This window comes from Anarhichas minor, unplaced genomic scaffold, assembly GCF_050575085.1.
Source record: "Anarhichas minor isolate MPS153535 unplaced genomic scaffold, ASM5057508v1 ptg000024l, whole genome shotgun sequence".
In the NCBI taxonomy this organism is placed as follows: domain Eukaryota; kingdom Metazoa; phylum Chordata; class Actinopteri; order Perciformes; family Anarhichadidae; genus Anarhichas; species Anarhichas minor.
The window spans coordinates 6,358,315-6,384,140 of NW_027466470.1; the positions used below are offsets into that span (position 1 = coordinate 6,358,315).

At 41.0% G+C, this 25,826-nt stretch overlaps 3 protein-coding genes across 4 annotated transcripts; 1 reads left to right on the forward strand and 2 right to left on the reverse strand.

The window, feature by feature from the left end:
* Positions 1 to 816: 816 nt before the first annotated feature.
* LOC142956796 (outer dense fiber protein 2-like) lies at positions 817 to 6,899 on the reverse strand. 2 transcript variants are annotated; one of them, XM_076098540.1, is made up of 17 exons: positions 6,846 to 6,899; positions 6,368 to 6,540; positions 6,152 to 6,260; positions 5,912 to 6,043; positions 5,685 to 5,759; positions 5,273 to 5,344; positions 5,078 to 5,194; positions 4,803 to 4,988; positions 4,592 to 4,701; positions 4,369 to 4,504; positions 3,991 to 4,101; positions 3,409 to 3,513; positions 2,795 to 2,953; positions 2,321 to 2,421; positions 2,075 to 2,237; positions 1,775 to 1,900; positions 817 to 1,661 (listed from the first exon to the last, which is right to left on the reverse strand). In XM_076098540.1, exons 2-17 carry the CDS (start codon positions 6,523 to 6,525, stop codon positions 1,488 to 1,490), a joined length of 2,034 nt encoding a protein of 677 aa, XP_075954655.1. In that variant the 5' UTR covers positions 6,526 to 6,540; positions 6,846 to 6,899; the 3' UTR covers positions 817 to 1,487. The 2 variants fall into 2 exon arrangements, with proteins under 2 accessions (XP_075954655.1, XP_075954656.1); XM_076098541.1 differs by lacking the exon at positions 6,846 to 6,899 and having other exon boundaries at positions 6,368 to 6,819.
* A 177-nt stretch (positions 6,900 to 7,076) lies between these two features.
* ift22 (intraflagellar transport 22 homolog (Chlamydomonas)) lies at positions 7,077 to 9,655 on the forward strand. The gene is made up of 5 exons (XM_076098549.1): positions 7,077 to 7,152; positions 8,047 to 8,129; positions 8,289 to 8,375; positions 8,504 to 8,706; positions 8,792 to 9,655. The coding sequence occupies exons 1-5, from the start codon at positions 7,114 to 7,116 to the stop codon at positions 8,938 to 8,940; spliced, it is 561 nt and encodes a 186-aa protein (XP_075954664.1). The 5' UTR covers positions 7,077 to 7,113; the 3' UTR covers positions 8,941 to 9,655.
* LOC142956806 (ATP synthase F(0) complex subunit g, mitochondrial-like) lies at positions 9,193 to 11,001 on the reverse strand. The gene is made up of 3 exons (XM_076098551.1): positions 10,874 to 11,001; positions 10,483 to 10,643; positions 9,193 to 9,392 (listed from the first exon to the last, which is right to left on the reverse strand). Exons 1-3 carry the CDS (start codon positions 10,923 to 10,925, stop codon positions 9,294 to 9,296), a joined length of 312 nt encoding a protein of 103 aa, XP_075954666.1. The 5' UTR covers positions 10,926 to 11,001; the 3' UTR covers positions 9,193 to 9,293.
* Positions 11,002 to 25,826: the final 14,825 nt, after the last annotated feature.

The following is a 25,826-nucleotide window of genomic DNA, read 5'->3' on the forward strand; positions in this document are numbered from 1 at the left end:
GAACTGTGATACCAAACAAATTGCCAGAAGTCACACGTAAGCAAATTTTCCAGCAAACGGATGAGAAAAGCAAATTCCCAAAGTGTGATCAATAGAATTACGTAAACGGGCAAGACCAAGAGGGCGAGAACAAGAGCAAAGGGAAAAAACAGCAGTACTGACGCAGGCAGACGTGAAATGGTTCCATCCCCTGACGGAGAACACAACAATAGAGCTTTGTCTGTAAGAGAACTTGAGAGGACTGCTCACTCGGGGGAATACGACCACTGCAAGAACACATCAAGGCTGGTGGTTTATGATCATAGATACAGTACGGGACCACAAGCAGCAAGAGAAGAACAGTACAACACAAACATAGGTCCGCTTTTAGGTAAATCGTGCTTCTATGCCTCATTTATAAACTTCCATTACAACTGCATGAAAACAACCCAGCAACAGAGTTTAAAGCTGTTTGGAAACTGTCTGGGTGTTGCATGTATCTCAGTAATTATGTTTGCAGCCCTAAAGGCATGAGCTTCACAACGGACAGCTTAAATGCAAATTTTCTACATCATTCATCTCAGTGAAGCTGAGAATCACAACATTAACACAGTAGAGGAATAATGGGAGCAAAGTTGGAGCATATTTTGCAATATTGGAAAACATGGTTTATTCTGCCGCTGGTAAACTTGGCGGGGACATATGCACCCACATAACAATACGTTATCAAGCAGTACTTTGGTAAACATTGCTTCAATGAGGTGAAAGTACAGTGTTAAAATATGGCAAAAAAACCAAGTTTGATCTGGAGCCAGTTGCAGAAAAATAGACTCAGTCTTACACTTGCAATAGAATTTAACTATTTAAAGGACCCATTTAGTATTGACTAAGGGAAGACTGATGCATAATGCATTGTGGGTAAAATTCAGACACTTGACAGAAAAGATAAGCTAACAAAACAGTTCCACCTATTCTTTTTGTCCAGCTGGAAACACCTTTTGTTTTTTTATTCATTTTAGTCCAAGAAATATCAGAAAACAGTGAAGAAATGGCCGTTACATTTAATCAGGACCCAATGTGACATCTTAACATTGCTTGTTTCATACAACCAACAACCAACAACCCAAAAGTATTCAATTTGTAGTGAAAGAACATTAGTGTAGCTGGTGCCAGGCCGTACTCAACAATCTCAGATAGGTCTAATGTCTGAGGAGTCTTAAAGCTGAATTTAAGACACAGTAGCACCAAGAGTTCACAGTCTAACAATTGCACACACACGTGAGAATATCATGGAATGTCTTTTGGGACACGAGCTAAAAACAGATATCAAAACCTGCCACAAAAACAAAGGATTTCCACTGATATCTGGGGGGAAGGGTCCCAAATCGTCAGCTTAATGTAGAAGTAGAGATCCAAATTCCTTACCTCCATTCTCATTTTTAAATAGACCGTATAAATATTACAACACAAATAAATAAATACAAATGTTAAAATGCAAACAGATTTGATCATTTTAGAAAATACGATGATCCAAAACATGATGTCTGCAGTCCCTCATCAAACATGGTCTTATACGAGTTTTTGAGGAAATCAACGTAGTTCTGGATGCTTTGCTTGTGGCTCTCTGATTGGTCCAGGCTGAGCTGCAGGTCCTTCAGACGCACCTCGAACTGTTTCTCTGCCTGCAGGTTAACAAAACGCACAGGCAGTGAATTTCCTCAGACATTTGCTCGACATCAACACATCTCCACGACGGCCGTTTGCTTCATATGCTCACGTAGAGCACGGTACTCACGGTGAGCTTGCTCTGGCGAAGAAGTCGCAGCTCGTTGTCCCTTCTGCTCCTCTCGGCTTCCAGCTCCAGGATTTTGGTCTGAAGGGCCTCTTCTCTGGAAGCAGCCTGGTCTTTGACCTTCTTGACCTGGATATATGGGGAAAACAATTATTGCCGCCATTCCTGAGTGCCAGATGTGTATCTGCAAAACACCTATAGTGCGAAAGACAGGGTGTTTATAACAAAAAAAAGAGATAATGTGATGTTGGTGATCTTTTCGCTGTTCCTCACGTGCCACTATAGACTATGTGTGAGCCATACCTGCTGCTTGACGTCTGATAGAGCGGCCTCCAGCTGCCGGCTGAGGGCCTGGCACTCTGACGAGCGCTGGTCCAGCTGCCGGTTACTGTAGCCCAGACCTTCCTCCTGACCTGAGAGCCTCCGTACCAGCTCCAGGTTCTCCTGCTGCAGCTCGTCCATCTTCCTACAAACACATTAAACCATTTAGATAAATCTGCACTAAGGAGACGCAAACATTTTGACAACAGACACGAGAGGATGTCTTACTTTTGGAGAGAGGCCACGTTCTCGTTCAGCTGTGAGTTGGCGTCATGAACGGACTTTCTCATCTCCGCAGATGATCTCAGCGAGTTTGCCTGACTCTCCATCTGTATATGCAAAATGTAAAGTTCAGCGACTGGAGCACATCACATGCAAAACTGCATAAAAGAACACAATCTTGCAAACACTGAATGTGCAGTTTTCTAGACACCAGTTCATCGTTGCTGATGGAACATGTGGGTGATTGAAAAGGACTCTCACAGCACAACATCGCTCACAAATGGCTACGTAGGTGCGGATGGAACCTGATTGTTTCCATTGCAATCGGAGAGTTTTTTTTTTTTTTTTTTTAAATCACAAATATCAAACTCACAGCAGGACCAGAAAACAAGACGCGTCGAACACACACATTGGGTTGTACTACCGCCTAGTGGTCAGATGTATGGAAATGACAGCCTTTCACATTCTGACTCTGCACACCTGAACCTGCAGTTGCCTAACGGACTCTGACGTTTCTGAGCACTTCCTCTCCGAGCGTCGCAGGTTGTCCTGGCACTCGAAGAGACTCCGCTCGGCCGCACTCAGTAACTCGGGGTAAGACTCCAGCTCGTCCACGCGCCCCTGCAGCTCCCGCCTCGCCTGGGCTCCGGAGGACGGCAGACGGAGCGGAGTGTTGGGAACAGGAAAAAATATTAGCCTGACGAGTCAGCACACCTCTCAAGGAGATGCTCACAGACGGGCTTTAATGCTCTAAGGGTGCAGAATGTGCCCGAGATTCATCTTTAGACTGAGCTCATAGGTTGAAGTGTTTACTGCAGGAAGTTTGGTCGTGAGAAGGTCCAGTAGCAACAAATGTTACACAGCAAAGAAACATCTAACAGCTCACTCATTCAATAGCAGGAGAAACAGTGCTGCAGAGCTGAATGTACTAGAAGCACAACAGTACTGTTAGAATGTGTTATTAAAAGAACAAAAAAGAAAGAAATTAGTGGTCTTAAGTATCACATATATTGTTAAATAAACATACATATTCGTAAAGACTTTTCCACATCAAGAGTTCCAATCTTTCATTAAATATAAGACTTTGAGGTTACCTTCTCAACTTCTGTATCTTTTCCATCTCGTGTCCTCTCCGTCTCTTTCAAGAGATTTGCATATTTTATCTTCAGATCATCGAACTCAGCTTGAAGCTCTGCAGCCTAAGAAGAGAAAGAGATTAGAGAACAATCAAGCCTGCTGCGTCCTTCCCTTCAACGGAAAAACTAGAGTTGTCGATAAATTATTTATACAGCTATTTCAACAGACCACATTCAGTGTTACTCTCAGTACGATCATCCGCTTTTGTGTGATGCAGTTTTCAAAACACAAATGGAAAAGCACGAAACATGAATAAGTCTTGAAACTTGTTGGTGTCACTTTGTGTTCCCCGGCCAGATGTGCAATGTTTCCCCCGTGTTTATTATCTATTCATACAACAGAAACATATTCACCTAAAAACTATTTTTGAGCAGTTGTTCAGTAATATTCACTATGTGTGCGCGTGTGTCAATTTGTGTAAAATGTCTTCTTTGACTATAGAGTGAATTATCCTCCAGGTTGTAGTTTTGAAATGAATCACAGACAGAGTTCTTGAAACTATAAAAAGTAAAGGTTATAGTGAATGTGCTGATTTCTACCTGGTGTTGGCCTTGTCCCACTTGATGTTTCCTCTCCTCACACACAACCTTTACTTCTGTCAGGGCAGACTCACAACCAGCCAGCTGCTGCTCCAGCTGAGCAACAGAAGCCTGCAATCAAATGAACATCAAACGTAATTTTAGTGCTAGAAATAAAAAAACAAGCGAGAGAGAGAGAGAGAGAGAGAGAGAGAGAGAGAGAGAGAGAGAGAGAGAGAGAGAATGTTTTCATCTTTCTTAGGAATATGACAGAAATGACAAATGCTACAGATTGATTAGCTGCTTGTCGGTTACTAAATAGCTCCAACATATTCATGCAGCAGGTGCTTTACTTTTACAGAAATGACTCTCGCGTGCAAGCTGTTGGCCAACGTGTACCTCGAGTGTTGCATTATGGATGTGGAGATCTCCATTTTCGCCGATGAGTTTTTCAACACGTTGCATCACCATTTCATTAGCTGCAGTGAGCTCATCCTTCTCCTTCTGCAGCCTCGCCGCCATGTCGCCAATTTGACTTGATGGAAAAATACACATTTAAAAATTCATAAGGGGAAAATTGGTTGATGTGTGCGTGCCGATTCCCGATATTACAGTGAGCAACCTTTTCAACAGCTCTATGTGAACGACGAGTTTGTCTTTCTCTTCTATCTCGTGCTCTTTCTGTCGCCTCCTGGAGTCTCTTCCTAAACGGGCCGTGGCCAGCTGAGCATCCTGACGGCAACCAAGGAAATAAAAGTCAAAACAACATCCTGAAAGATGCAACTGTGCACTAACAAGAAAATCATCAAATCATAGCCAATTTGACTTCTCACCTTTTCCTTTAATTGCGCATAGCATTTCTCAACAGCGGCTTCAAATCGCTCAGCTCTCAGTTTCTGAGCTCGAGTGGCTTTCTTCAGAGACTCTCTGTCCTGTGCTGCCTTCTCAGTCAAAGAGGTAATGGATCCCTTCAGATCATCAATCTCCATCTTTTGCCCGGTCAGGGTTCTCTCCACAGCCTGAGAGGGGGGGGGGGACATTAGGATATGCTAAAACACTGCACTTTTTATTTAAAGCAGTTTTCCAAGAGAAAAGTAAATGTTTGTACCCGTAGCTGCACAGTCAGACGGTTGTTCTCGGCTTCTTTGTTGCGCAGCTGGCCCTGCAGGTGAGCGCGAGTCGCCTCCACAGTTTTGGTCGTGTGAAGTGCACTCTTGATGTTCTCCTATGAATCCCATTATAGACAGGTGCTTTAGAGTCTGCATTGCGAGCACATCTACATGGAAACTTCTGCTGTGTTTACCTGCTCTTCTCTCCGCAGATCCATCAGCTCCTCAACTTTTCTTTCTGTCTCACTCAAGTCTCTTTTTAATTGCTTCAGGAGAAAACATACAGAAATCAGTACATGATTTTAGATGGGACGTTGCATTATTTTAGAGGTCTTATGCAATAAAATTGCTCTTTTATTCTAATAAGGCAGCTGGTCTCATACAGTATATGTGTTTATATCTTTCAGTTGTCAGATTGATCGAGTACCAAATGAAGCTATGTTGTTGGACGAGCCAGCCTTGACATTAAGCTCTTAATTGATCCAATTCAACCATTCAAACCAGTATACCATTAACCTTTTTCACAAACTAGCACACATTTGTATCCCTCACACTTTAAACTAAGTTATTTCCTGTGAGTCACTGCTTAAACGTAAAGAAGCACACCTCATTTTCTCTCTCAGTCTGTGAGATCTTCTTCACTAAGATGTCCGTTTGGTGGTCGGATTCAATTCGATCAGCCTAGAAGGAAAAACACGAGTTATCGAAAGAAAAATATATATACGTATATACATAAACACATTTTAAGTCAGAGTGTTTTGTGTGCTACTACTAATACAGAGCCCTGACTAACGATCCTGAGCAGTAAATAAGGTGGATGTATTTTAACCAACCTCTGCATCTTGGAGCTGTTTCAGTTTCTGTCGAACAGACTTATTTATTTGTCTAAAATCCTCCAACTTCTCCAGCAAAAGTCCTCTCTGCCTTGTAATTCTGCGCTTATCGATGGCAGACTGCCTTGAATCCTTAATAACAAGAGAAATGGAAGTTATAGGATAACGGATCGTGAATGGTTTCCAACATGGAGGGCACATGCTGGAACTCAACTTGCCAAAATTGCAACTATAACATACAGAAAATCCATCTTCCATGGCGTCTTTAAAAGACACTAGTTGTATGGCAGCAGAGTTGGCCGCTGCCTCTGCATCCATCAGTGTTTTCAGGAAAGGGCTTTTTCCACGACTAAAGGAAAAACAGGAAGGATACGTGTTACGCTGTGGCTGCCGGTGAGTGGGATGGTTGACCCCACAGGTTAGCCCATCATGTACAAATGCATTATAGGAGCTCACCAATCGATGTCAGCCTCTGGGGGTCTTGTGAGGAGACTGCTGCATGCTCTGCTCCTTCTCCCCAGCTCATGGGAGCCAACTAGATCCAAACAGCTCAGAGGGACATCCTCCCTGATGGAGCTGAAACCAAGACTGGGGAGTTCATCCTCTGGAGACATAGATCCCTCTTACTACTGACAAAACAACATAGAGTGTAAGTTAATGTTAGCACACAGAGGAGGGCAGGAAGTAAGTTCACACTAACGTGACCTTTTAAAGTATTTATGCACATTATTAAGAAGGACAGTGCGAGTAGGTTGTTAAGCAAGCCAACTAAGCCTACTCCTTATCAACAGACAGTCCAGGTTAAGTGGCTGTTAAGCTAAACGTTGCACTGCAAATAGTACGTTAATGCTACCAAACAAATGCACTGACATCTGCATTATGACTATTGCAACTAAAACATTACAATCCCTTTCAAAACATAAGCTTTACTTACGCTTTCGCCTTGTGTCAGTTGAGAACTAACGCTACTACAAACTGAAGAGCCCACCCTCTCTCACAACATCGAACCTGATTGGTTACCTCTGACGCAACGTAATGACGCGGAGTTATTTGCTCACTGCTGATTTGTTCCCCAAGGACAAAGTAGGCGGGACTAAGTTTGATTAAAGTTGCGAACAGCCAATGAAAAGAAAGAAAGCAAGTTGAAACCATAGAAACGAAAAGGAAGCTAGATAGCTAACGTTAATGCTAGGTGGTTGGAAATGTTTAAAGCAAAAATACTCTTTATTGGCCCCAACGAGGTACGTAAATGGCTTTCCTCCACAGTGTTGTCACGTTAGCCTAGTGTTACTAGCCAGGTGTTGATAGGTACAAGTGGGAATAATATATTAATAGTTTTAATAGTACTGCATGCATCAGAAACCTAGCTTTACCCGTGTGTGTATGTTTTTGTTTATGTTAACTGAGAAAGCGTGCAGTGGTGGAATACATACTATTTTAAGGTAATCCCTACTTATACATTACATAACTCAAGTATTTCCCTGTTATGCTACTTTATACTTTCAACTACACTCACTCCTCTTCATGTATATGACAGCTGACTGCTTTACAGGTTGATGTTTTCCATAAAAAAACACAAATACATTGTTATAGATTCAACTACCTACCATTAAGTAAATAAGCTCCACCTCGACATTAAAATGCTGAATACACGTTAAGGTTTTAGTAATAATTAGCTAGTATTACAATGCACAATAACACTGAAAGATGTACTTCTCCCTGCATTATGTTTACATTCACTTACGCTTGAAGTACATTTAGGTAATATTACTTCCATACTTGTGTGTGCTGCATGGCTATACAAAACTTTTAACTTCAGTAAAAGTAGCGCACGTTTTTTTGTCTTGCAGGAAAAGCACAGGTGTAACTAATTACATTAATGACTCGAATGATTTGAGGGTTTCATTAAGTCATGACATACCAGAGCCCTGAAACTGGAACATGTAGCCTAAACAGAATGCTTCATTGTTGTTCGTGATGTGCTTTTCCTACTGTAAAAAGTCAAAATGTCTGTTATGAAAAGTTCCTGTTTTCAGTCAAATTAACTTGCATGTAAAAAGTAGAAAGTCATGTTAAAGAGGATTCATTTATGTTCTGATTGTTACTCATATCACTTCTAAAATCATGTTTTTCAGAGCGGGAAAACGGTTCTTGCTAATTTTCTCTCCGACACAGTAGAAAATGTGGACGGTGAATACAGACCTACTCGAGGAGTAAGGTACAAACCCCGTGTCCTCGTCACTGCTGCACAGTTCACCCAAACACATGACACCCCTGAGAAGATGGAAATAACACGATCTAACAGGCTGTTTATGGCGTCAAAATATATGTATTACTGGCGGAAGTTACAAAAATGAAACTGTTCTACTTTTTCAAGGATACTGGAATTTGAATCGCAACCTGAAGGCAGTGGTGACAACGCAAAATGTGAGGTTGAACTTTGGGACTGTTCAGGAGATTTTAAGTAAGTTAAACATCAATTATTTTCAATGAGCAAAGGCTTAGATGATAACCAAATCCCGTACTTAAAAGTCCCGTTACTAACGATTGGATTGGTTTTCAGTGTATATACAATATATTCTCTTCACACAGATTTGAATCGTGCTGGCCTGCAATGATAAAGGACTCCAGCGGTGTGGTAATCATTTTCAATCCTGATGCTCCCAATCACCTCAAAGAGATAGAGACGTGGTACTCGATGTTCATCGCCTCTCAAGGTTTGCAGGACAAGCAGTGTTTACTCGTGGCTCATCACAAGCCCGGCAGCAGAGTAGAAGACGGACGGCTGCCTTTAGGTATTTCCACTGCAGGCCTCACAAAGCGCTTGTTTTGCGTTGTTAGTACTCTTTCTGGGCTAACATGTTCATTCTTTTGATGCAGCCTCACATTTGAGCCGACTGGCGCTTATTCACTCCAACCTGGAGGAGGAACCGGAGGATGCGAGGCAAGCTTTCTGCAGATACTTGGGAAATGTTGTAAATACGATGTCAGAAAGTCGAGAGCGAGAGGAGATGTCCATCATTACGTAGCAGCAAAATCTGTAACATATGCAGCTTAGCGAGGATGTATTTTGTTAGTAATCTGTTAAAGTCACATTCATGAATATTTTAATTATACATCTTCGCTGTCATTCAGCTGTGCATGAAACGTCCACCTTGTTAACGCTTCAGCGAAATATTTTCCTACAGTTTGGTGTGTTTTGGTGTCTCATATTTTGTATGTTTGTGAATGAAATATAACCCGCTCACTCCTGTTGGAAATGAATACTCAAGACAAACAAGTATACTTCTATGACTATGGAAACTGTTTATTTGAAAATGTGGTGCAGGTTGTTGAGAATGAGACGAGTAGAAGTGCAAAAGGAGAAAGAACAGTCCAACATTCAGACATTGTATCCAACAATGCCTCCTTTGCCAATGCACTCTCCAATGAAGAACCACATCAGCACCTCGGTGGCCACGAGTCCATTCCTAAAGGCGTCCTACAAAACAAAACAAGAAAATCATTTCACTCAAGACAACTGATTTAATGACATTCTAAAGATTTAGAAAATGAATTATGGTAGTTTATATTTAACTGAGGCCTGACATGAAAGAATAATTATAGTGGGAAAAAGTCCCTTTCCATTCATACAAATACGCACTACCAGTCACAGACGACACACTATGGACACACACACACTAACAGAATACATATTTCATTGCACTTGTTTATGAAGTTTGTTATTGTTAACTTTTGACAGTCTTTGCACAAAGTGTTTTTCTGCTCATTTTCCACTGAACTAACAGACTTCCTACACTGGTAGTTTACTCATGAGGCCCACTAGGTTTACTTCTATTGTCACAGTACAGTTATTCAGTCATTTCTATTGGATATGCAGATACACTCAACTGTATGACTGGTGTAAACAACAGGACTGGACAGCCAAGGAGCTGCTGACCATCTGGCCTTCACAACTTCTGTCAGATCCCAGAAAGGTTTACGGCCTTATGTAAAATAACATGCTTACTGTGTATATACAGTGTGCAGCATCTCTGCATCTTTACTTTGGCAGAATGACTTCAGGGCTTTTACTGTCACTACAGCTACTTCCATTATTGATTATTTTGAAATGATCCATTTAGTGACTAAAATAAACAGTCAATAATGTCACAAAATATAAAAAAGCACGTCTCTGATCCTGAGGTTGCATATTCAAATAGCTTGCATTGTCTGTCCAACAGTCCAAAAAATGACAGATATCCCTTTATCACATCAAACGGAGCAAGGCAGTAAATAGTCTGAGGGAAGAAGCTGAAATCCACCAATCAAACCAAGTGTTTGTCATTATCAATATTCAAAATTGTTTTAATTGTCTGCTGCCTAATGGTTCATGGACTCATTGTTCTGTACTGACAACACGTAATTACAGGCTGTATTTCTACAACAAACTGTAGATTATAACTGTTCCTAATTCATGCCATTCAAGCCACACAAACACAAACAATACATACACATATTGCTGAGCACTCAACTCATGGTTCAGACACACACAAAAAAAGAAAGTGATTCTCACACTTGCAGGGACTCACCTTTACTGTCGTTTGTCCCAACCGTCCTGACTGCACGCTCTTGATGAGGCCCGATGCGGCCTCTATGGCTTTGGGGATCTCAGCAGGGGACGGTGGGACGAGCTCCACGCGCGCATAGTGCCAGAAGGTCGCGAGTCGGGGTTTGGAGTATGTGAAAGCGGCTGCGAATGATTCAAACGGAAACGGCATTGGCTAATGCACAGCAAAGTTTCGGAGCCATTTCATGTTGTTCTAAAGACAATCTGTCGCAGTGGTTGATTCATGTATCGACACCTGCGTTGACCAAAGGTCACACAGAAGCTGTAACAACGTCACCGAGCTCGTGCTGCACGGTGTTCTCCACTTCCTCAGTTTATAATTGGTTTAAAAAAAAGTACGAAAGTAAACTTACCACCGACTAAAGTTGGTACTTTTGCAACGAGTTTCTGAACTGCCTGAGCCATAATGAAGAGAGAGAGAGAGAGAGAGAGAGTCCAGGAAACTAGAAGAAGGAAGAAAGAGAAAAGTGGCGTGAGAGGTTTCCGGGTCGTCGATTTCAAAATAAAAGGAGTTACGCGAAAAATGCGGTTAATATATTTATTTTCAAAATAAAATGTCTTGAAAAGTTATAAATTGAGTAAATTAAATATTTCAGATATGTGAGTGTAGCCATACAGGAGCTATAAGACAAACTGGACCATCATCCATTATTTCATAAAGCAGGCAAGTACAGCAACCTTGTTATAGCTCAAACACAGAGGCAATTCAAAGTATACAAGACAAAGAAATGTCTGAAACTGGTATTTAACATGCAGTAAAAACAAAATGAAGGAAATGAAAGTGCAGTGCCAATCAATCAGTGGCACAGCAGGGAAGTTAAAGAGACGCATTTAAATCAAACTGAGTCATTAAAGTGGTTTAATAACTGATTTAAACAAAGGAAATGATTTTCATGCTGATTGTTTCCCTTCAACTATTGTTTCAACCAAACATGCCTCTATAATATAGTTGTTTTCAATACAAGACTGCCATGAGGATGACATCCACTGTATGAAAATCCAGAAATTGCTTCACAAAATGGGTTATTGTTAGAATGTGTGTATGTGTATTGTGTCAAAGTGAGAGAAAGAAAGGAGTGAAAAGCAAAGACAAAGTGTGTGTACAACACGGATGACTAACTCATTACTCACTCTCTGGCTCAGCCCGCAGCCCACATTCAACACAAAAAACTGGTGCTGTAACAATGTTCGAACACTATTGCAGGTTAGACCTGCATTCCACAGCAAACACCCAACTACTGGTCCCTTCTGTTTGATTTACAATCTTAGAGAAAATGTTAATTTGCTGTACCGGCAAGATATATGTGAGAAGACTGTAATTAATGCCTCCTCATCCAACAGGAATATATCAAACTTTGACATAAAAGATAGCTGTGAGTGTTCAGATGTTCTCACCCCAATTTCCAAATCCTTGCAGAGATCAATGCAGAAACAGGTCTGAGAGCAGCTTGCCTGCTGCAGTGAACATGAAGTGTAATTCATTTTTCAAAGGATTAATCACTAGAGGGAGCTCTCTAATAGGTTACAATGCCAAAAGCAGTTAGCGAGAGATTATGAACAGGAAACTGCCTTTGCTTTAAACCCCAATATATGATAAACAACTTTTTTTATTCTGCAAAAGAATGGTTTGATTGCCAGACTTTTATTATCATGTCTGTTGTTGCTTTATGCACTTTTATATTCAGCCCATTGAGCTTATACCTGCAATGAAATGTGCTATAAAAAAGGGGGTTGGCCTTGCCTCAAGGGGGAGTCCTTCATCTCCTAATAGAGACTTGGGTGGTTTCATAATTTATAACTGCACAGAACTTTATTTTGAACTCAAATTGTCACGGTTTCCAAAAATACCAAATGCGGCAGCCTGAATTACGAGGTAATATAATCAAAGAAACAACAACAAAGAAGCATCAATGATTTTCCATCTCAGCCATGAAAATGTCATCTTGCATTTCATTCAGTAACAGATGTGCTATGGTCGCAGTGTGGGAAAAAGTGGGTAAGCCTATTAAAGAGTCACTTTAGGTGGCAGGCTTTATTTTGAAACGTTAATGCAGTGAAACAATAGCAGTGAGGTTTTTCTTTGGGTGCATAAAGTATAAATCAATATTTGGAGCTCTATGGCTCGCTATGGAGCATTTTTTTGATGAATGAGTCTCCGTTTTGTTTTTCTCATGCACTTGCACAAGGACAGACGTGCACGTGCATACACAGGTGGCGATGCCATACGCACTTCTGCCAATGGCTTCAGAAATGTAGCTAATGGGCCAGCAGAGAAGAAGACTGCAAGCTAGCAGACACGAGTGTAACCAAGGATTAAATCTTTCAAAAAAACAAATCCGCTTTGCAAATGTTTTATGAGGAAGGAAATGTATTAAACTAGTTTGTTAGACCTCACAGAGACACACAGTGTGTTTTTCTGCTTTAATGCACTTGAACGACATGACAGTGTATCAACCTTTACATCATATTCTTGGCAAGAAAGCAAACTTCTTCTTCTTTCTTTGAGGTAAGAGCAGAATACATTTGAAGACAAAGCATTAATTAGCATAAAATACATAATTGCTGGCCTTTGGCTGACACATTCAAACTGAGTAACTTTCCGAAAAGTGCGTTAGGGGAATTAATTTAAATTCTTTAATGAAAAAATATAAGAAACCAATTTTGAGGAGCATAAAAGTCATTGTGCCCTACAGATATCCACGTGACCCTGCAGCACAATGTTCTTCAGCGGTGATGTGTTAGTTCTAAACAGTGAATACAGAAGAACTGTGTGAGTCATAGACACAGACCGAGACAAATCGAAATATACATAGACAGGCAGGGAGAGAAAAACAGACGTGAGAGGAGGCTGCAGTGACTAAGTAAATATAGCCTTTCATGGTCTAAGACGGCTCGTATAGAGGCCACAGTCTATGATACAGGCAGATGAGATTAAAACAAATGACATCACCGCCTCGGCCACAAACAGACACACATTTGGTGATACAGCAATCAGTCTTAGTCCTCCGCGGTATGAAGACAGATTAGGACATCATCCAGTTCCGTGTGTGGGTCAGTGGGGAATTGTCAAGATTATTGCCAAGAGTGAGATGATGAAGTCATTTGCTTTATTCTTACATGTAGTAACTATACTTCCGAATTTGAAACCAAACAGATTAATTCATCGCATTCGTCTTGCAGTTATTTCTAATTATCATCTTCATCCTTATCAGTGTTTCTCGCTCGTTGTCTTCTGTCGGAGACATGTCCAGATAGTATCTCGTGTCCACATATCCTGACTGTTTGAAGATAATTCAGAAACAGACTGCGGTTTACAAACTTGTATAAAAATTGATCTTCGCTCTGATTAGATTTCGCTTCCCCGCTTGCACATTTTTTATCTGTGGTCGTGCAGCTAGAGAAGAGGATTATTGTGTGTATTTGAATATTGGATAAAGCTATAAAACTCAAAAAATGCCCCAAACACCACAGCTGGGGTTCATTCCAACCTGCATGTTCATTTGTGACCTGATCAGCCAGCACACATTTTAATGTGTGAACAAGCTCCCTGATTTTATTTTTTTTGTCAAGTGACTTCTTGGAGTCATTTTTTATTATTTTAAAATGGTGTTAGATCCCTCTCACCGTCACTCGGGAATATATAAAAAAACAGGCTTCGAGAGAGAACATTATCAGACGTATTGCTTTCATCCTGAATGTTTCACACAGAGCGACAAACTGCTTCAGCGCTCATTGTTGACGCCGTGTGACGATGCAGATGCACCGCACCATCTGCAAACAGCAGATGAGCCACTGTAACGTCAGCAAGACGCTCTCCAAACCTAAACTAAAGTTGTCAGTGAATATTACACAGAGAACCGGGAAACACAACAGATTGTTGTTAGAGTCTAAGCAGAAATCCTTTCTGTGGATGGTTGAGTGTGTTCGCAGCAGTAATGTGACCATTATGTCAGACCACAGAAGCAATAAGAGTAATGAACCTCCCCGCGTAGGTCTTGATTTACAGATTGATATTTGTTATATTACTTATAGCCAGAGGCTCCAGGTGAGACAAGCAAGCTGAAATGCAGTCTCTCCACAGGAGCTCAGCAGTGCCGAGAGCAATTAGAGTCATTACGTCTCTATAGTGAGAGAGTCAGGTGATGTGGCAAGTGAGTTTATTCCCCCTTGTGAAGAGACCCCTGTGCAGAAACACTGAGGGGACTGATGTCACTGCTACAAAAATAGGTTGATGGATAAGTGGAGTGGGTTTTAATGATGATCAGCACAAGGTTTTCTTCGCACGGTAATAACCAAGGATTACATTTCTTGACAACGTGATCTCAGTGTAGTAAAGCTTCATTTAATGCAGAGTACTCTGACCAACACTGATAGTAGCTAATATGGTCTGATAGCTTCTTGGATGCTGGGGCTCTCCGTGAACTCAAAGGACTCCAGAAATAAAGCTCAGGTGAATAGCTTCTTCATTCATATGGTGGAATGCATTATTTCTCAGAATGGGTGTTAAGGAGTTCTTATGACTGTTAGATGGAGTCAAAGCATACAAGCTGCAGACAACCCATTGACATTCTCTTCTCACGGCCACAGTCCATACCTTTTGGCCTTTTCAAAAATCTGTTTGTGGTAAGAATCTTTGAAATATTTTAGCTGTTGAGGCAGTTTACCCATAAAGCACCCTTGAAGCCTTGAAGCCATTACAGACGACACCCTTAGTTTCTGGGTTTTAAAGTGCAGCTCATTCCTTAAGCACTCTCCTGTTAAGCTCATGGAAGCGGTCGGGTATATAAAGCATTTTTCTTTCTTTTTGAGCTGCCAATCAAACTAATCTGTGACTGTATGTGTTGGCTGTCAGATGATTCATCCCCTGGCAGGTAAAGATGTCAGGGAGAAATCTTTGCTTCATTGCACATTTATTTTCTCTGCAACAGCTAAACACACTAACCCATCAGAAACTGCTGTATGTTAAACACTTTTAGGACTGATTTACTCATAACACATTATAAAAGGAGAAGAAGAAATGCACTTGCCGAGCAACTTTAAAGCTACAAACAACTTATAATGCTCAAAGTAGGATAAACATGCTGTAATACAGGGATTTATCTCCTCAGATATAATATTACTCTCACTTTTTCAAACATAATTTCCTGAAACAAAATACTACGGTGTATGAAACACCCCCCTTTGCAATGAGGCAACGTATTGACCTATTGACTGCTGAGACAGTCCTGCTTCGCTTCGCTGCTCCCAATGCTGTTGTTCAAATAACTTTTAATAACCTTGCTTACTACAATCCAGTTATGCGGCTTTATGATGGCTTTTGTGGAGGAATAATTGTGTCATATCAGCTGAGGGCCAAAAACACACTTGAAAATGGAATATAATATTACAAAGTATGTTTTCTTTTGTGTATAATAACCAAGCGGCAACATTCGGTGCTGAAAAATTAAGCCAACAAGTGCCAAAGATCGCAGTTCCTCAAATGGCCACTTGAGAATGGCTCAAAAAGCGAGTCAATCCCCATAAACCTCTATGGTAAAATGGCAAACATTACAACAGAAATGTTTACAGCCTGGTGTAAAGTACGGTTTTCGTCATATGCCTGTTCATGACAACTGGTCGTGGAGGAATTGTTATGTAACTGACCTGTTTAAACTATATTAAGGCTTAAAGTTAGGGATACTTGAGGCCATGGCCGCTTCGAGTGACAGGTGGTTGCCGTACGAGGTTGCTAGCTGCTAGCTAGCTGCTAGCGATCTGCTCTGCTGCAGTGTCGTCACTGCCAAGATGGCGACGGTCGGAACCACCCACTTTGAGCTACATAACGGTTCTTCAGAACTCGATAGGTGACGTCACGGAGAATACATCCAAATACAGTCTATGATAATCAACTTAAAATAAGCATCATTGTGTTTTCGTTCCCTTAGAATGAGCTGTTAATATCTGCATAATGAGTCGGTCCACTGGCTTTTGGCACACGGGGGAAGTTTTAGTTGGTTGCGATCTGCCAGATGCTGCCAAATCCTTCACACTGGACCTTTAAGTAAGTGTTCCCTGTTTGTGCTGACATGCACATTGTGAGCTGATATATATCTCAGTGTTTGTGTGCTAATACCAGTAAGTTACGAGGTTGCCGATCCAGCTGTCTGTTTCTGTTTCAGTTTTATGTTTCTCACGCTGATCTGCTTTTATGGGTGAAGTCAAGGAGTCTATCTGCCTGCTGATTTATGCTCCTATGCTGCTGTCAGCAACGTATGCGCAATATGTGCTTTGGTGTTAATTGTGTTATTCATTTCTTGCAGTGACTGGGCCCGTTTTGTTTTTGGCACATGCAGTATGACGTTTTCAATACTGGTGAAATATGACTTCTCATACAAGTATTTGGCCTGTGGAAGTCTTGCTGGATGTTTTCCCCTGGATGGTTGCAGTAGTGTGTAGTGTGTAGTGTGTAGTGTAGGAGGGTAATAAATATATATATTGGTCTTAGGAATGTATCTTATAGCAATTGTGTGCACACTCTGTTTTCACATCATGCGTTTCTGCGTTTAGCCTGGTTTAATCATATATGATGAATGGTTTCTGAAATGAACCAGCCAGGTGTGGAAATGTGTGTAAAGTCTACTCTAATTATCGAAATTCAAACCACATACTGGGTTTGGCTTTGAGGCTGTCACAAACAAGCTTGACACACGCTTTTAAATGATTTATTTTTGTATTGAACACAGATTGGGCTCAACACACACACACACACACACACACACACACTCACATCACACACACACACACACACACACACACACACACACACACACACACACGCACACACACACACACACACACACACACACATTCACAGACCCACACAGCTGTTGCTGTGGTTTCTCTCACATAACTGTTATGATTTGTTATCACGCGAACTGGCTTCTCCTTCAGTTTAACTTGACAGCTGTGTTTTCACTACTTAAAAGAAAAAGCTTTACTGACGGTATATATCGGTATGAGCTTGTGTATGTACCTGTGAACAAAATGAAGGTCATATTACAGTGGAGTTTGTGTTGATGTGGGTGTGTTTATGAATGTTTGTGTGTGGACATCATTGTGGAGGTTTTGTGCGCTGATACAACATGACAAACACTAACAGGTACATGACTCATGGCTGCAGAATGCAGACGGAGGAAACGGTGTTGAAAATCTCTCAAATCCTTTTCTTTTGCAGATGAGATCCAACCAGAAAAGAAAAATAGCAACAAAAAAAAGCTTTAATGTCACATTTATTGTGTTTCCCACTAGTTCCAACTTTTTGTTTTCTACAGTTATAATGACAAAACTCACATTGACCTCACATCTTTTTTTCTATACTGTGCACAGTGTATATTTTTGGCAAATGGCATCTTGGTCAGAGCACTAAACTAAAGCACGAGAGGTGCAGTCTCGGGCACGGAGTGCTGTGCTGCCCAATGAAGGTTCTTACATAATGATTAGACATTTATAAATACCAAACAGGGCTGAATTAGTATCCAGGATGGAACAATGCCCTGCATGGGTTTATTCATAGCAACCTTGATGTGGTGCTTAATTTGTTGATTAGAGATGCAAATGATTATCACATCCTTCCTGACAAAAAGGCGGTGAAGATGGCAGACACAAATCCATCATAACATATTCTACTTATTAAAGATAAAAGCACCTTTTCTATTATTAGAAAAGGTGTTCATCGATTAGATGTGAACAGAAGTAAAATATACCACCAACCGCTGAATATTCAGTCAGGTGTTTTCCCAAGCTGAATTCAGACTAAAGTAGATATGTCTTACAGATTTTACTTTTACACTCCCAGAGGACAGTATATGTATATATAGCGAAAGGAAAGGTAATACAATAATTCTAAACAGAAAAACAGAAAGAAGAAGCAAACTTAACGTGTATGTTTTAAGATTCTTTATTGAACAATATTAGCATCGTTGTGCGGTATAAAGTAGCATAAAACACTCACAAGTACTTCAAAACTGTGCTTAAGTACATACTTGAGTAAATGTACTTGGTTACTTTCATCACTGTTTATGATTTAAGAAACAATATGGATGTTCATGAACAAAGAAACTTATTTCGAAAAGTAACTCACCTGCAACTTTTTCCTTATTTTTGTTAAAGGTGCTAAATTCAAAATTCAGAGCATTTATATATAAGGCCTGTTACTGCTGATAACGCTGTCCTGGCCCACATCGTTGGGAAGCAAGGCCTGTCAGCTCAGCCTTCTCCATGAGACAATAGATATGCTCTGAATTCTGAATTGAGCTCTTTTAACCACCATTTGACATTCTCAATTATTAGGCATATCAAGGTTTGACGTATGCTGCCAGAAGTGCTGAAATAAACTGAATTAAGGCACGCTAAACAATTACTGAAATGCACCACATGATTTCGACGACACCCAAATGAGTCTTCCTGTAACCTTGGTGCGGTCCGATGTAGAGAGTACAACTGGAAAAACTCTGCTCCTGTGATCTTTCAGTAATACCAAACCAACAGAAGCAGATTTCCTCCATTTCAAGTGTAACAGTGAGAGGTTACCACTCAGAGAGGATGTGTGGCTACGTTTATGTGAGTTCTGTGCTTCCTCAGCACTGGGAAATGGCCTTGACGGGGCTTTGTGGAAAAAACGTAAAGGCCTTCGAAAGCAGTAAAGAAATAATGACATCCTCATCTTTCCCGGAGTCTTTGTGCTGTCTCGCCTCACAGGTTATGGATCTTGGTTATATCTGGACTGTGGTCCTGCTGACACCCACTGCTACTATCATTATTGTTATTATAAGTCACATTACTACTATTACTGAAACCATTACTGCTTTTATTATCAACATATCAAAATACATTCAATTGAATTGAATTCTCAGAGGGAAAAATCCCTTATAAGCCAGCTATATTGCTACAGACACAAAAGCTCAATTTACAGTATTATGGCAACACTAGCCATGTTTCCAATGAATTTTAAGCAACCCAAATGGAGCTAAAGCTGATTTTAAGCAAAAAGTCGGCCGCAGCATAGTTTGGTCAGAAGTTGGCACAATTGGCTACAGCTGGCTATGAGAGAAAAATGGAGAGAGGTCTTCAGGAATTAGTTTTAATTTGGCATGTTTTAATTGGTCTTTCATGTGAGCTACGATAGACCATGTTTCATGTATCCATAGGTTATGGGAATATCGGAGAAGACGCCGACAGCAGCAACAGCTTACATGAGTTAAATGTTCGCTAAGTCAGAAGTCACGCCATTTAGCGCATCAACTGTTTTTTGACAAAGTCCTAACCAACCACAAGCGAGCGCAAAAACGTTTTTCCGCAACTGAGGAAGTTTGGTTACACTTTTCTAATGTGATATTTCAAAACAGGCATAACAATATGTGAATGGAAAACAGGACTATTGACACATACAAATCAATGGTGAAAAGCGCAGTAGGTCCTCTTGAATGGTGATCGAATCCATTGCTGTTTTTAGAGGGCCTAACTCCGGTTCCTGCTGAACTGAGCCAGTGTTTGTTTCACATCTAACTGTTATCAGCTCAGTAGGCACAGGAGGTTGAGCCCAGGGACCTGCAGCGCCTCACTTTCACCACAAGAGGAAGCAAACGAGATAAAGCTAAACTAGCACAGGGAGTCTGGACATGCAAAGAATGACACAATCTCACTCACCTCAACAGAGTGTATCTTCAAAATTGATTCCACTAATTTTCATTACTAACCTACGATTTATAGTACAGTAAATACACCATAACTAATCCACTTAACACAAGTATTACTTTAATGTACTACATTTACATTATATTGGGGGTGGAGGCTGTCTCAATACATGCAAAGCTAGATACCACTATAGTAGTAGTAGTATATAATAACATGGTGAAGGGAAGGAAAAGAAATAAAATACTTCTCAACATAAAAAACGTAATTGAATGCAAACTAAACATGTACTTTTTAATAGTCTTTACTGAACCATGTTAGCAGCATTGTGTGGTCAAACACCATATATTAAAATCTCTTTCACTTCTTTCCCTACATATCATACATGGGTAGCTGCGTGCACACATATATACACATGGATACACACACACACAATCAGTGCTTGGCTTTCACGACCACCCAGACAACAAATGAGCTCAGGAATCACAATTACATCGCTACTTGTTTTCCTGATGGGACATTTCCTGTACTACCTTCCTGTATGAGTAAGCCCTCCCTGCCTCCTGCCTCCTACCTTCCTCTCTTACCCATCTCTCTTTGTCAGGATCCTCGTCTTCTTCGTCCCTCAGACTGAACCAATTATGCTGTTTTTTCCACCGTCCGTTGTTAAGAAAAGACTAAATGGATGGTCACAGATGTAAGAAAGTACATTCCTTGTGCCTTTACACATATTGTGCTATCCAATATAACATATGTAGGCTACTGCATATCTAACATATATGATGCTTGTTTTCCGATGATATGAATGGTTTGCTAGGAAAGATGAAAGCAAAGCACTGATTGTGCTAGAGTATGTCAGTTACACAACAAATATGTCTATTGTATATATATATATATATATATATATATATATATATATATATATATATATATTTATATATCATAAAAACCTTTGCTTCCATGTTGACTTCTTACAGCTGTTTGCACGGCGGAAGTTATAAGCTGGAAAGGCTTGTGAGGAGCGGAACTTAGCCACTGTGAACACAGGCTTTATCTGAACTGTTCACGGAGCGAGCTAAGTCCTGCCCCTCCACCAAACTCTGGACAAGCACATGTGAAAGCATCTGGAGGACACTGCGTCTACTTAGTTCAACGTTTTAGAAAAATACGCTTATTCGCCTTCTCGCTGGGACTCAGATGAAGGGATGCCATCGGGTGTAAGACACTGGTGTGGGTCTCAGCTGTAGCTGGTTGGAAATCCCTGGCAATGTGATTTACATTACATCACAACAAAATCACTCTGCCAGGAATCCTTCCAGCTAAACCAAACCGTTCAGTAGCCTATGTCTGGGAAGACTGAGATGAGGAGGAGGAGGAGGAGGAGGAGGAGGAGGAGGAGGAGGAGGAGGGGATTGAGAAGAGAATGACAAGTAGACATGCAGATAATGACAAGAAAACAGATGCATGTTGTGGTGAAAGAAGGTTGCAGGTGAGGACAGAGACAGAAAGACTGCGGTCTGCAGGTGTCTATCTGAGCACACATCAGCATGGCAAAGCACATTTACTCCCTCATCACTATGTGATTATGGGAAATACACACACACACACTTTTAAATGTTAACACATGCACACCCACACACCACTCATGCTTGTTAGCAGAGTCTGCCAAGTTTTCTGTCATTGGCGCACCTGGACAAACAGTATTTGAAATCTATTGGCTGTCATTGATTATGTGTGTGTGCGGAGGGCGATGTGTTTGTGAGAGTGTGTGTGCTTGATCAACCAAGCTCATGCACACGTTTGTGTGGGACTGTGTTGGTTACAGGGAGTTACGCCCCATATATTTATTCAGTCTGGAAACCATGCGAAGTCATGGTGATGCAGCCCAAATCACCAACATGGCTGTAATTTGAGATGTAAATGTCATTTTTCCTCTCCTATTCTGGTAATCATCTAGCGATTCTTCAGATTTGTCTTGTGACCCTTTGCGGCAACCGACCTATTAATAAATATTAGTTAACCAGTTTTTCTGTATAAAAGTGCATATCCTTAAGCACTATAATTCTTTCTTTGAATCCGCTCTCATGGCTTGATGTATCTGAGGTGCTTTAAAGCTCTATTTGCAGCCTGTAGCTACCTTTGAAAGTAGAGATTTTCCATCTTTTTTTCTCACGTGTGGTTCCTGCATTTGTCACCACAAGTTTCCCGTCACAAAGCACTTGAGTGTGCTGTTAAAGACAGGAGGAACAAACAAAAAGAGGGAAGTACCAAAGAAGAGTTCATACAGTTAAGCAGCAGCAACGTCAAATAGAAAAAAAAAGGCATTCATTATTTAGCATGTCATTCGAATGATTATGCACATTTAAGAAAGCAGTTCTTTGTCCTTTTAAACGTGTTTGTCGTCATTGCTTCATTATACTTTTTTAAATGAAAACCACAGCCTCCGTTTTATGTATGAGAGGACACAAAGCAGTGGAGCAAATATGATTTGACTTCTGGGGCTTTTTGCAAATATTCATCTCAACAGAGTATTTGTTAGAACATAAAGCAATAATAATAATAACCAAGCCAAGATAAAACAGCAGCCTTTCTCTCCCCCTGACGAAGATATTCTCAGTTACATGTTTCTGCTGCTGCTGGTGATGACTTTCGGAATTACCAATTCAGATTCATTCAATCATTGAGAGAGTTTGCTTTAATATGGCACAAGGTGGGTGGTGCTCTTTGGGAAGATTCTGCTTCGATCTCAGCTCACGCACGCATTTATCATCTTGAAATAACCGTTAGAACCAGTGCATCAAATGAAACCTATTTTATGTCCAAGCTATACAGGTAAATATTGGCAACCAGGTGGTCCAACACCTCTAGACATAATAATAAAAACGTAGTTATATTGTTATTATTATGTCTCCTAGACCGCTAATGCTCTGGAAAAGCCCAAACCCGTCATTATTTGTATGCCATGTATCCACAACGCATCTGGTTTGATCCAGCTGGGGGCCTTAATCACATGTCAGTCCCCTCTTTCTTTTTCTTTCCCCATGTTTTTCCCAAGTAGCATTATGTGAAAAAGAAAAATAATAACATTTTTTTTTGTACTCTGACAAATGTACCAAACTTTACTAAAAAACCCAGAGATTTCTTAAAGGAAAGTGAATAGCAGAAACAACATCCATTAAGCTCTAAAGCTACTACAATCAATATTTACATATTAACAATGAATCAAAGGATGTATGTTCTTCTCTCGTTATCACCCAATGCTGCAGTTCGCCACAACTTCACATTGGATTTTCGCATCTTTAAACTCATTGTTTTGGTTTTCAAATCCCGCAACTTTTCCGTTTCGGTTCACTCTCACTGCTTAACAGCCCCTGCACACTAAGTTAGTGATTATCTGGTGAACACAGTGGAGCATTTAGCAGCTGAAGCGCCAGATATTACCCTCAGGAGATGGTGGAGACCAAAACAGAGCTAAAACTAGTCAGCTGACGAGAAACACGACTCGAAATGTATGACAATGTTGTCCCCCAAATCTATTTAAAAGGTGATAATATGTTAACATTTAGTTTACAGCTTGTTTCCGCTGTTTTACAAATCTGTAAACGCAGATTTAATTGCTTTACTTTAGTTGGAAACAAGGGATAAGCATTTTGTTGTTGATAACTTTCTAGTCCTCCGTCACATTTATTTGGATTGACAGCATGCTGACATGCATAGCCTTAAGCCAGTCTGTTTCATTGCTCAACTTTGACAGCCAGTCACGGAAACTCAAGAGCTCAGCGCTGTCTGTGTCTGTGTTTCCATCTCACTCTCTCCAACTGACAAATGAACTTATAGAGCAGTATTTTTAAATAGTGATGTGCAGTATTGCAGTACAGTGGTGCAAGAGTGACAAACCTGCACACTGGGACTTCTTGAGCCTTTACTTCTATCTGCAGCATTATTTCTTTTGACACCAACAAATTGCAAACAGAAACACTAAAGGTAAGACAATTTAAAGCTAGGAAAAATTACCCCTGATTTTAACCTCAAAGGGTTGATCACATGTCTCCAAAAAGCACACTCACTTGACAAGATTAAAATAAACTCTTATATTTCAACCAATAAAAAGTATAAAGCTTGCCTGTGTCTGGCTGTTGGACAGCTAAGTGAGCAACAATTGCCTTGGCCGAGCTCGACACCGGCCAAGGCTACTTGAAAAGCAGGAAGTACGTACATGACTAATACCCTCCACTCACTTTTCTCTCTTCTGTTCTCTGCATTCTTCACGCTACAAATAAAACTGAAAGGGCAATGCTGTCCATCCCAACACATGACAAGATACAGAAGATGAAGAACAGTATATTAAAGAGGCAAAATCAACCTTCACCTTAACAACCTTAACCTTGCTGGAAGGGAGGCATCTCATGACAATTAGAAGCACTCTTCTGAGTCAAGCTTTGGAAACCCACAGCAGCCGCTGCATACTGAATGCTTTTCCTCAAAAACGTGGTGATTGCAACAGCTATAACTGAAGCTATTAACTGAATCCCTATATCCGTGAAGGCATGTTCTTAAGAATGACGGCTACAAAGTTTGCAGGAATTGCTTTTCTCTCGCCAGTCTTTTATCAGGTAAAACACAGAGTGCTGCGATGGCCTTGATTTCTGAGGCACCCAAAAACATCAGCAACTGCCACCTCAACCTGGACATGCATTAACCCCACAGTCAACACATCAGCTTACCTTTTCACTCTCTGGAGAGCTACCGGCCAGGGCCCTTCTCTTGTGATTACCCCGTGATTGTTTTAACAGCCTAAGCTGTGCTGTATTTTGGCTAAACACTTTTTTTTGTGGGACTGGGCCAAGGGCGCACATGATTGGTCAGAGTCTGTCTGGAGGTTACTCATGTTTGGTTTATCCTAGTTTGACCTGCAGCGTTTGGTACCCTGCGCTAAAAAAGCTGCAGCAACTCGAGGCTCGGATCAGTTTTGCCACTCTGCTCATAATGTTCAAAGGTTTGGATCAGTAAGTCAATCTCTTGTCAACACCCTGAGCTTCAGAGCTCGTGGCTGAAATGGTGGCACCATAGTGTCCACGTCAATGTAGACAAAGCACCACGTTTTCCTGAACATATGGGAGGGCTCGCTGAGCCGACGTTAGAGTTGGCTTTGTGCCCGATGTGTGAGGAGGGGACAGACTGATAAGCAGGAAGGGGGGGGGGAGGGGTTGCAGAGAGAAAGAGGCAGACACAGGAAGAGAGAGTAGAGGGAAGTCAAGTCAGAGACATGACGTGTGAGCAGACAGAGGAGCTTCAGAGAGATTCAACTTCAGATGGCCTGTAGCTACTTCATACGTCTGCATGCATTGCTCTGAAGGATTCTCCACGACTGTTCTTTGTCTTTTTTGAAGCAACGAGGAATATATGCCAATCCGTACATATCAGCCGAAGACACTAACCCTGACTTCTACAGGCCGGTGGTTCCCGACCGTTTTGTATGATGTCCCCCCACAGCTCTGCCACATGAACTCAGGAACCCCTTCATTGACCCCACCCATATAGCTTCCAAAAATTACCGCTATTTTAAGCATTCAATCCATTACTTTTAGCTCGCGTTTCAACTGCCAATTCATCTCTTTTAGTTACCAATTTGAACTG

Bases quoted from the DNA above. Each gene is read 5' to 3' on its own strand.
- LOC142956796 (XM_076098540.1), bottom strand. From the start codon at position 6,525: ATGTCTCCAGAGGATGAACTCCCCAGTCTTGGTTTCAGCTCCATCAGG. The intron at 4,505-4,591 runs GTTGCTCACTGT...TTTTCCATCAAG, and splicing joins CACATAGAGCTGTTGAAAAG to TCAAATTGGCGACATGGCGG. The intron at 4,102-4,368 runs GTACACGTTGGC...ATTTGATTGCAG, and splicing joins TCCATAATGCAACACTCGAG to GCTTCTGTTGCTCAGCTGGA.
- ift22 (XM_076098549.1), top strand. From the start codon at position 7,114: ATGTTTAAAGCAAAAATACTCTTTATTGGCCCCAACGAG. The intron at 8,130-8,288 runs GTACAAACCCCG...TACTTTTTCAAG, and splicing joins AGACCTACTCGAGGAGTAAG to GATACTGGAATTTGAATCGC. The intron at 8,707-8,791 runs GTATTTCCACTG...CTTTTGATGCAG, and splicing joins AGACGGACGGCTGCCTTTAG to CCTCACATTTGAGCCGACTG.
- LOC142956806 (XM_076098551.1), bottom strand. From the start codon at position 10,925: ATGGCTCAGGCAGTTCAGAAACTCGTTGCAAAAGTACCAACTTTAGTC. The intron at 10,644-10,873 runs GTAAGTTTACTT...AATCATTCGCAG, and splicing joins AGTACCAACTTTAGTCGGTG to CCGCTTTCACATACTCCAAA. The intron at 9,393-10,482 runs GTGAGTCCCTGC...TTTGTTTTGTAG, and splicing joins TGGGACAAACGACAGTAAAG to GACGCCTTTAGGAATGGACT.